Here is an 11,759-nt window from a genome sequence, read left to right as displayed (position 1 = left end):
CTTGGTGCAACTTAAAATTTTGTGTAATCGGATCACAACCACAACGAAATATTGATTTCGGCCAATTTTAAAGAGAACTTTACAATCACAAAAATATGTCAAAATGAAAATTCCTGATATGTGAAAACTCTTTTGTTAAACTAAGCAATAGGTCTATACCTTGACTTTAATCCAGTACTAGCTGACCCCGCAGCGGTTGTCCTGCGTGAAATTATGTATTTTGAAATGAAAAGAAAGTTGAATTTATATTGTGTTGAAAATCATTTCTTTGCGATTTTTCTACATTTTCTTCAATGCAACACAGCTTGATAAACAACGGTTTTTGTTTTTTTTCCGGTGCGTAAATGTACAGAGAAGAAGGTTTTCCAACGCGTGAACACGCCACCTATAACTGGCCGTGTGAAAAACATGTACACGCTAAAACACTATGTCAATCAAAATTTAAATGCTCGCTTTCACTCCAAAGAGCCACGAAATATATGATAGTCATATAATTAATAATTTGCTTAGACAATATTTTTAATATTTATTGCTAAATGAATATGCATGTACAAGTATATAAAATATAATATTTGCATATTCCAACGAACTAGTTGACTGCTGAGAACGTCATTTCTGTCGTCTTCGCGATCTTGACTTTTGCCGACATGTTGGTGACTTGACATGTGGCCAAACCAGAAAGCGTATTAGGTAAATATTATTCATTCATAAAAAACAAAAGAAATTTATTATTCAAAGATAAATGATTTATACAATATTTGATGACATTTGTTTTTGAACATTGCGTTTTTGAGAAATTATGGTAGGTAGGTAGGATTTTGGGAGGAACGCTCGATTTTTATAGAATTTGAAGTACATATAGCATTTTCCGATTGTCTGGCCAGTTTTATTTAATTTTTTTTTTTTATTATCTACTTTGCAAGCGTTATCTAATAAGAGGGCTGCTATATATATTCTGGCCTAGGGCAACACTAAGTGTTGCCAGGTGCAATCTGACATTTCCATTGGAAAGTTTGACATTTTTTAGCATAACATCACTCAGAACGTTTTGTCATTTAATCGTGAATTGTTTTATTTACAGGGAATTAAAAATCCATCTCGGCCAAAAAATGGAATTAACTCGTGAACATTTTCGTGCGATCATTTTTCACAACTTTCGGCGTGGACTATCACGACAAGAGTGCATCGATGAACTAAAATCTTTGTATGGCTATGAAAGCACCATCCTATAGCACTGTGAAAAACTGGTACAACGAATTCAATCGTGGCCGACGCTCGCGCAAAGACGAATTCCGTGAAGGTCGTCCAAAAACAGCCGTTGTGCCAGAAAACATCGATGCCGTACGTGAACTGATAATGCAAGACCGTCATGTAACATACCTTCAGATAGAGGCATGCCTATGCATTTCTCCCACCAGCCTACATTCGATATTGCATGAACACCTGGCCGTAAAAAAGGTTTGTTCTCGTTGGATCCCGCCAAATTTGACAATCGCTCAAAAACAGGCTCGTGTGGATTGGTGTACAGAAATGCTGAAAAAAATACGATCGCGGTGCTTCAAAAGACGTTTATAAGATTGTCACAGGTGACGAATCATGGATCTATGCGTATGAGCCCGAAACAAAACAGCAATCGACAAAAAAAAATTAAAAAAAAATTAAAAAAAAAAACAAAAAAAAATAAAAACCATTTTTGTTGATAAATATGCCTATTTATATTATTAGGCCAGAAATATATATAGCAACCTACGTTAGATCGTGAAAAGCATACATACCAAGCCTAATGTGTAGACGTAAGGAGGTTTACTTTTTAGTAGAAAAAAATTTTAGTTTAGTGTTGTACGTCATTCTTGTCGATGAATAAGGTCCCATCGTTTCTTGAAGTTAATATGTTTAATTTATTTATGGCAAAATAACAAATCCATTTTGTTACGGTCATTCAAGCAAAATGGAATTTTTATATATTTTTGAATATACAGATAGGTTTTCTTGGAATTCATACAAGCCGTATGTCATTGAATTCAAGAAAATATAGAAATTATTAACGGTTGGGATAACTAGTGGACTGTAGCCTACTTCAATTATAGCCATTGTAAGTATTAAAACCAGTTGCTTGTCATCGAAGAAAATTTGGTAATTGCAAGGTGGGTTGGTTTGATAGATGACAACCGCACTCCCTGTAGTGGTCAAAGCTCTTTTAGTACCCCAACTTTGATCTGAATTTTTGGACAGATTGCTGTTATAAATTTTTGTTTGAGAAAAATACACCGACAATTGCTAAGTATTTTTGGGTCACGGGTTGACAAACGGAAGTAACGAGGAATTGTGAAGAATAGGTCAATGATCAAGTTGGACTACTGCTGTTGCTGTAACTGTTATTTCGAAACCCTCAGTTTAGACATTAACCTTGATATTTTCGAACTATAATTTCAGTATAGGATGAGTGCGATGTGCAGCTCATAAATTCTTTAAAGATATGCGCTGCATGACTGGTAGAAGACATTTCAATAGTGAGTGCAATTAAAAACGTTTTTAATTGATTCTTTGTCAAAAGCAGGTGTCTATTTCTCTGTCTTACTGTCTCCAAGCTTATACAATTTAAAATAACGAATCGTCAATAAAATCGCCAAGAACGGAGCATATACTAGTTTATTATTAATTACAACATCAAAAGATGGTTTTCAAATCTGCAAATCACTGCAGTTGAATTGTTGGACCCACCTGTTTACCTAGATGTTACGTATGTTCTTTGCATATATGTGTCTATTTACAGTGGAATACAGTAAAAATGCAACTTAGGTTAAAAGTAAGCTTATATTAAGCTGTTATTCATTTTGCCTGCTATGCTTGAGTTTAGCCATGATCAAAAATTTGCATAATATTTCAACCATATTATTCAGTCGAATACAGAACAATGATGTACATGCAAATCTCTTATGACAGTTTGCTCTCTTTAATCTCTATTTAATTAACTCACTTTAAATGATTTGGACCATTCGTTTTTCGATTCGCCTTTTTTTAAAGTTTTCGTTTTGACAATTGAAATAAATTTTATTGCCTTGCAAAAAGCGCATTTTTTCACTTGTCACTGTATGTGTATATCCACTTGCAAATCACAATGATGCATATCTTAAGTGATGGACTCAATGACATATGATTGGAAACCTTCATGTTAACGCCTCTTTTTACAATGCTTCAGTCGTTTATTTGAACTTTAACGTAATACAGTGCAAAATGGTGTCCGCAAAGTTGGTATGTGATCCAGAAGAAGCTTGGCGATCAGTTACAAAAACTTTTATTATATTACAAGGAAAACATTATACATACAATATTGCAAAGATAATTTCAATGAATTTTCATATTGTGTGAAATATGGTATATTGAATATGAAAAGTAAATACTGCAAGAGCACGAAATAATGAGAAGGTGTTGTTTGATATTTCAATGTGATAAAAACGTAGAAGTGATAAGAAAAGTGATTCTACTAAAAGTTGATAACTCGAAGATTTTTTTCGCTCGCATATTTGGTCAAATATTTAAATAGTTAAATAGTTTTGAGCGCTTTTTCATAATATTAGATCGACGGATCTGATCTACAACCGAATTAGGATCCGGTTTATGGAATACTCCAGTGTACTTTTTCGACTTTTAATTGAATTACATAAAATTTTAGCGCATATAAAGGCATATTGGAGTAATTTTTACAACATGGTCGATTTTGATTCAACTTTGGTTGAAAATATTCATTTGTAGATAGACTTAATGCAACCGACAAATTCTCAAGCAGATTTGTTACAACTACTTATTACCATAAAAACTTGGCGCGCTTCATGTTCGGCCAATATTAAAATATTTGTTAGAAATCGTAATTACGGATTAGTTCTGAGGTTACGGCACAAGAAATCATTACTCGAAAAGCTCGAAGATGAGCAGAATATTACGCAGCAATCCCGTCTTATGTTCTTCTACAAACATTAAAATGACGCTGAAATGACCATTCCACCTTTTGATCAGCTTCTAAAGTTAAATTTCCTTTGAAAGCTGCTTCTGTTTCTTTAAGAATTGAAACAACTTTAATATTAATCGAGGTGACTTCTACAGCAAGATGTTTAGATCAAACAATTTCTTCCAACTTGCGCTCTCAACGGCACTGGTATTAAATCATACTAAAAAGTCGCAGTAATTTTGGGCTGAGACAAAATAGATCATGAAGCGATGTTGTGGGTCCCCAATACGGATATTGCTTACCAATACTTTCGCATTTCTTTATGCGTGTGGTTTCACATCGAGTGCCTCACCCGAGCTCTGTATGGATGGTTTAAATATACATATGTATATTTCATCAGCATTATACACACTCTAATTTTTATACTCTCGCAACAAAGTTGCTAAGGAGAGTATTATAGTTTTGTTCACATAACGGTTGTTTGTAAGTCCTAAAACTAAAAGAGTCAGATATAGGGTTATATATACCAAAGTGATCAGGGCGACGAGTAGAGTCGAAATCCGGATGTCTGTCTGTCCGTCCGTCTGTCCGCCTGTCCGTCCGTCCGTCCGTGCAAGCTGTAACTTGAGTAAAAATTGAGGTATCATGATGAAACTTGGTACACGTATTCCTTGGCTCCATAAGAAGGTTAAGTTCGAAGATGGGCAAAATCGGCCCACTGCCACGCCCAGAAAATGGCGGAAACCGAAAACCTATAAAGTGTCATAACTAAGCCATAAATAAAGATATTAAAGTGAAATTTGGCACAAGGGCATAGGGGCATATTTGGACGTAATTTTTTTGGGAAAGTGGGCGTGGCCCTGCCCCCTACTAAGTTTTTTGTACGTATCTCGGAAACTACTATAGCTATGTCAACCAAACTCTACAGAGTCGTTTTCTTCAGACATTTCCATATACAGTTCAAAAATGGAAGAAATCGGATATTAACCACGCCCACCTCCCCCATACAAAGGTTATGTTGAAAATCACTAAAGTGCGTTAACGGACTAACAAAAAACGTCAGAAACACTAAATTTTACGGAAGAAGTGCCAGAAGGAAGCTGCCACCCAGGCTTTTTTTAAAAATTGAAAATGGGCGTGGCGCTCGCCCCTTATGTACCAAGAACCATATCTCAGGAGCTACTAGACCGATTTCAATGAAATTCGGTATATAATATTTTCTTAACACCCTGATGACATGTACGAAATATGGGTGAAATCGGTTCATAACCACGCCTTCTTCCAATATAACGCTATTTTGAATTCCATCTGATGCCTTCTCTGTATAATATGTAGTACATTTGGAACCAATGATGATAGCGGAATAAAACTTTACATAAATACGGTATTTGAAAAATATGTAAATGACGCATAATGAAATTTCGATTATCACTTTATCATGCGAGAGTATAAAGTGTTCGGTGACACCCGAACTTAGCCCTTCCTTACTTGTTAGTGATCTTTTAAATCCAATAATCAATATATTTACGTAAAAATGTTGCTGCTGTTCCTGGCCTCGAATTATTAATCTTTTTTGGCAGGAAAATGGTTCAAGCTCGAGACACGTAACACAAAATCTACTTGTATATTTACGATCTTTTGCAATAAGAATTCAAGTTCAAATTAATTTTTATAGCTCTATTGTCATAATGTAGCTTTTGACGGCATCAATTCTTATCACCTCTTTGCTCTCTGCAAATACCCAAATGTTGGAATATATTTATCCTGGATTCATCACCATGTACTACAGTCAGGTGCCCACAAAGGAGGGCTATCGATTCAAGTAACTGACATACAAGTCTATAACTATTTTAACATATTAATTGTCGCCTTTGATCTACCTAGGCAGGACGAGCCGAATGGCAGTATACGTGAGGAGATTGGCATTATTATGAATCCCGGTACAGCGGATGAGGAATTGGTGATAATGGGCATGTACACGGCCTATGACGAGAAGAGCGATACTGAGACAATGACGATATATACAGCCGATAAAAATGGTTACAAAACGCGTGTTAAGGTGATGAAGCGTGGATTCAGTGCCAAGCTCTTAATGTCATTGGCCAAAGGCAGTAAATAGTGAAAAATGTATAAATGTTGGTTTTACATTCAAGCAAGAAATTTATGTGGAAATCTCCACAATGGAAATAATTAATATAAATCTATATAAACCATAACTAATCAACAATTTTTTAATGAAAGTATTTTATTATAAAGTAGAAAAGACAATAAATATAATCTAATTTTATCAAATCAATTTTGCAGTTTCATCATTGAAATATTTAAATAATGTCTTAGTTTGATTAGGTTCTATTTCCATTTCATCTTCTAGATCATCGAAGGATACGGATCTTCGTGTATTTTTTTCTTTAACACCTTTTACATGTGATCTCACAAAGCACCTTATTAGTTGCTCATTGATGCATCTTTCTTTTCGCATAAGTTAAAGTCGTTCAAAGTTCCATCGTAAACGCTATTTAGAGGCAATACTCAATGCAGTAGACATTTTGCTTTTAAGTTTTGCTAGTTTCTTATTGCCTCTTTTAAGCAGCGTTCATGTTTCAGCTTAATTACTTTACTCCATCGGTAGAGACCATCGCTTCGAAAAAGTCAGCTCAGCAGCTACAGAAATAAAACTTCCAGGAATCCATCAATTTACGGATATTGCTCGAACTAGGTACGTATATGGCTTACGGCTAGGTCGATAGATTAATTTGTTTAGTATCATCCGTCGCAAACGAATTTGTTATATTCAAAGTCTCCTATGCATACCACAGCAGATAACACAACGGATCCTAACCGGAACATGAAGCTTTTGACTTCCCTCGAATAACCGATAATTTGATGTGAAAGTCTCTAAGGTTATATTCCTTTTTGCATTTTCTGGAGTAGAATTTGGAAAACTTTCCGCTCGCTCAACATGTGCAAACTGGTTTTATTCAAACTTATATTTCAAATCTCAACTTAAGATAGCATAACTATGGAAAAAAGTCACTGATTCCCATGAACCAAAAATATTATCACACAGTTAAATTTGTTGACCAACTTCTTTCCGAGAGCTCGGCTTAGTTACTAGTTAATAACAACAATGTAGTGTAGTGCGCGTAAGTGTTCGAAACATAAGAGCTGTCATTGCGTAGAGAAGACGGGTCAATGAGCTCAACATTACAGTTTATAACGGGTGTTTCATGTGGTTTTCAAGGGGGCCATACTTCTTTCGGAGTTCGCCTTTTTGATAGCTTATATTTCATTTATATTTACTTAGTTTGGGTTACCATTTCATAATGAACAGACTTACTGCGTTTGCAAATGAACATTTTTGTGAGGTTATGTGATAGCAATTGGCTACGCTGATAAGGCCGAGACGATTGACACCTTGAAAGAGAGAATATTACCCCAATTGTTGTAAAAAGAGGTCGAAAACTGAGCCTTTCGGCTCGAAATACTTTTTTCGTTTGAGTTTGCTAAATAGCCAGAAGTCAAACGAAGGTAACTCAAGCGAATACCAGTAGGCTGAGGATCGATAATGGTTGAAAATTTGCCGCAAAACTCACGAGGAATCAATGCAGTATGCGATAGTGCGTTATCATGGTGCAAAAGCAAACAGTTGTCGGCCCATAATTCCGGCTTCTTTTTACGAATAGCTTCGCGCAAACGAAGCCTAACATACATATAAATAGTATTCCTTGTTGACAGCTTAGCCGGTCCTAGTCGTCAATAGTCGAAGAATACTTGATTTTTAACCTGCTGGGGCGTGGTTTTTTCGGCATCGGCAACGATATTCGACCGACTGATCGTTTGCTTCCGCAGCGTAAACGGCGACTTATAGGCAGTAATAATACGTATCATGACATCCTGGTAGTCGGAAAGTACTGTTTCACAGACGTTAATGCGACGCTGCTTTTTGAAAAACTTAGTAATTTCGGAACCAATCGTGCTTTAACTTTTCTTAAGCTCAAATGAACTTTCAAAATGGTTTTCAGTGGTCCTTTCGATGATAGAAAGACCACTTACTGTAAATCATCGATCTTCAAGCACTAATTACAATATTTTATTGACCTGTTGGTCATTAGTTGATGTTGATGGCCATATTGGATGTGATCCATCGTCAACGGCATCTGGACCTTCTTTCGTACTGATCAAAAACACTTCCTCGCGCTAGACAATTTCCACCGAAGGCCTTTTCCAACATTTTGAATGCTTTGGCTCCAGAAATTTGATTAAGCACACAAAATTTAATGGAACTCCTTTGTACAATAATTTCACTTATCGAAAAAATTTCCGAATGCACTTTATGTACTTCAAAAAGACAATCGTATTACGAATTGATTTTGAATGTTAATACGCAATGAGGAAATTATTAACTTAAAATAAGAAACGTTAAGACACAACAATTTCAAATTCTTCTTATTTAAAATTGGATATATCATGCGAATATGACAGTAATATTGCTTAATGTTGCATATTTCAGCACGTCGCTTGAGCAGCACTTGGCGCAAGTTTATATGTAGTATTGTGCGTATTTCGCGCATATTGTGGCATAAACTCTGCATTTACGACACCAATGATACTTGAGCATTTTGTAGTGAAACGGAAATGCAACCGCCATTATGCGTTCAGAGCTTCCAGCTGGTTTTGCTATTCGTCTTAACAACTTCCACCAGCAGCATACTATGCCGCCACATATCCACGTACACATACCCACGCTCACGGACGCAACTGGCCAGCGTTGGCGGCACGAACAAAGCACTTAGTTGTCAGCATTGGTGGCAGTAATAGCCCGCATTTGCCACGCTTTCGCCATTTCATGCATCGCAATTCTCTTTTAAATGCATTTTATTCCCTGCACTTTGCGTGACAACAGCCAGCCTCAATGTCGCGCGTCTACAATGAATACAACAACAGCCTGGCTACGTTACCTGACTGTCGGACGAATGGCTGTCTCTCCGCACAGCTGGCTTTGGTTAGCGATTTTCTGTTAGCACACTTTTTCGTTTTGCACTGCATTTTGTTGCACGTTTTGGTGAAGATAAACGCTATTGACGACGCGCACACGTTTACATGCTTGTAAATTTACATAACGTCAGCATATACTATGTAGTGGTTTAATATCGCAGTGAAGTTACGAAACTGGCTGAGTAATGGCCAACTTAATTTACTTAGGTGTCGTGCGTTCGCACTTCCCTCCACGGCGAAACAAGACGCCATCCAGTTTAAAAAACAAACTACGCCAGTGTGTCATGAAATCTACCTGCGGTTGGCTAATTTTTCACCGATGCTTTTCAACTCCATTTGTTAGTGTTCTTTAGTCGAATATTATAGAGAATTGTATCTGTTCGATTAGGCTCTGGAGCTGGAATAATTTTCTCCAGCAGTAGATTGAAGAAGTCGCATGATGAGAAGTCGCCTTGTCTGAAACCTTTGGTATCAAACACATTGAGAGGTTCTTACTGATCCTAACAGAGCTGTTGGTATTGCTTAAAGTCAATTTATACATTATATGTACATTTACATTAGTTTTGCGGGGTTACCAAATACAGATATAGAGGCATACTGTATATGAAGCTCCTTTCGCGCTGTCAAAAGCATCTTTAAAATTGACGAAGATCCTCTTTCACAGGTCTTTTTCAAGATTTAGCGCATGGTGAATATCTGGTCGGTTGTTGATTTTCCAGGTGTAAAGCCACACTGATAAGGTCTAATCATATTGTTGACGGCGGGTTCTAATTTTTGACACAACTCGTTCGATAGAATCTTATATGCGATGTTTAGAGGACTTATCTCACGGTAGTTGGCGCAGATTGTGGGGTTTCTCTTTTTGTGAATTGGGCAGAGCACACTTAAATTCTAATCGTTGGGCATGATTTCGCTTGACCATATTTTACAAAGAAGCTGATGCATTCTCCTTATCAGTTATTCACCGCCGTGTTTTAATAGCTTCTTTAACTCTTGGTATCCCATCCCGCACGTGTTGTGGTCGATCGTAGCGTTGCGAGGTCGGCAGTCTGTCCGAGTTGTTGACGAGTGCTCTCAGAGAGCAGAAATGCAAGTCAAGTAGAAAATCGTTCGGCTATCTGTTTTGACTGTAGCTTCTCGACGTCGATCCTTCCTTGTGTTTGTTGACATGCGTTTTTTGCTGCACAGAGGCGGGTGCGAATCTTGGCTGCAACAAGATAATGGTCCCACTCGATGTTATGGCTTCGGAGCGTACGCACGTCTAAAATACTGGAGAGGTGTCTTCCGTTTACCACAACATGATCGATGTGATTGGTGGCTTTTCGATCCGAAAACAGCCAGGTAGCTTGATGAATTTTTCTGAGCTGGAATCTAGTACTACAGATGACGATATTTCGGACCCCGGCTAAGTCGATCAGCCTCAACTCATATGGGGTTGTTTCCTTTTGGAGGCTGAATTTGCCGCCTGTTGTGCCAAAAATACCTTATTTACGCAACTTGGCGTTAAAGTCTCCAAGTACGATTTTGACATCGTGGTGAGGACAGCTTTCATAGAAGGCATTTTTGATCAAATCGTTCTTCTCCTCCGTCGGGACGTGGGCAGAAATCATCGATATGCTGAAGAACTTCGCTTTGATGCGGATTATAGCTAGACGTTCATCCGCCGAGGTGAATGATAACACTCTGCGCCGGAGTCTCTCTAGCACCACGAATTGTGCTGTAACATACCTTTCAGTTTTTTTTTTAACGTTAAGAGCACATGAAAAATTTCAACTGCTTAACAAAGAATTATGTAAAAAGTTATTATTTAAAAAAATGGACCGTGAAAAAATATCTATAATATAGTACAGAGTTTTGGGTTAGGAAGTTTATGCTTGGAAATGAAAAGAAAATAAGAGACTTAAACTATGTTCGTACTTAAACTAATTTAAATGAGTATGAGTTTTGAAAAGGGATGATAATCAATAATGATACCAACTAATCATTTCACTCGAAATAGAAATTTGGTCGAAGCGAGAGATCGCAATGGGAATGCTTTAAAAGAAATACCAGTTTAATTATTTATTTTCTATTCAAAAATTCACTGACTTAAAGATAACCATATCTAAAAGAAAGTTCATGAGTGTCAATAATTCTAGGAGAACCCAGGTATGTATTGGCAATCATGAAATCGCGGGCAGCTTTTGAAACCTTAGAAGCAACTGTAGAATGAGCAAATCAAAGGCAGCTTTTCAACAACTGCAATTGAAGTGAGTAAGGTACATCTGGCGCAAGCGTAAAGTCGCGGAAGTGTGTGGAAACACAGAGACTACAAGCATTCATTAATAAGTATTTATGAATCATATGCCGAATATGCAGGCCCAAAACTATGAGCAATCAAGTGTTATGGAGTTTAACGAAAGAATATCTACTACTGAAGCAATAAAGCGCAAAAAATGGCGCTGTATGCCAAAGAAGCCTTCAGACAGCATTATGAGGATATCGCTGGACTGAAACTATTATGAAAGCAGTCAGTTCTGTCAAAATTAGCTGCGATGCAAATATCACGTTCATCAATCGGGCGAGTTTTCGCAACCTTGTTAAGGCCTTTGAAGGAGTAACAAGAAAAAATATATACCAGATTCTCTCCCTTACTCATCTTATAACCCAAAATTTCCTTAGAGTAATTAAACCATTAACCTTGAATGAAAATGATCATTTCGAAAACTATTGTAATGTTTTTAACCACAGTATATTATTATTACATATGAATATTAAATGTTAAATTCACCAAATTACAAATAGGAGCAAATGCTTTCTTAGATAATTGTGGAACAAA

The 11,759-nt window shown here is 36.8% G+C and overlaps 1 protein-coding gene across 1 annotated transcript; it reads left to right on the top strand.

Annotated features, from left to right (window-relative positions):
- The first annotated feature begins 3,234 nt into the window (after nt 1-3,234).
- On the top strand, nt 3,235-6,065 carry LOC120769108. Its single transcript, XM_040096003.1, has 3 exons — nt 3,235-3,252; nt 5,641-5,768; nt 5,831-6,065. The coding sequence occupies exons 1-3, from the start codon at nt 3,235-3,237 to the stop codon at nt 6,063-6,065; spliced, it is 381 nt and encodes a 126-aa protein (XP_039951937.1).
- Nucleotides 6,066-11,759: the final 5,694 nt, after the last annotated feature.

This window comes from Bactrocera tryoni, chromosome 1 (genome assembly GCF_016617805.1).
Source record: "Bactrocera tryoni isolate S06 chromosome 1, CSIRO_BtryS06_freeze2, whole genome shotgun sequence".
NCBI lineage: Eukaryota > Metazoa > Arthropoda > Insecta > Diptera > Tephritidae > Bactrocera > Bactrocera tryoni.
The sequence above is the reverse complement of the archived record's forward strand: the minus strand, read 5'-3'. Positions and strand labels throughout refer to the sequence as shown.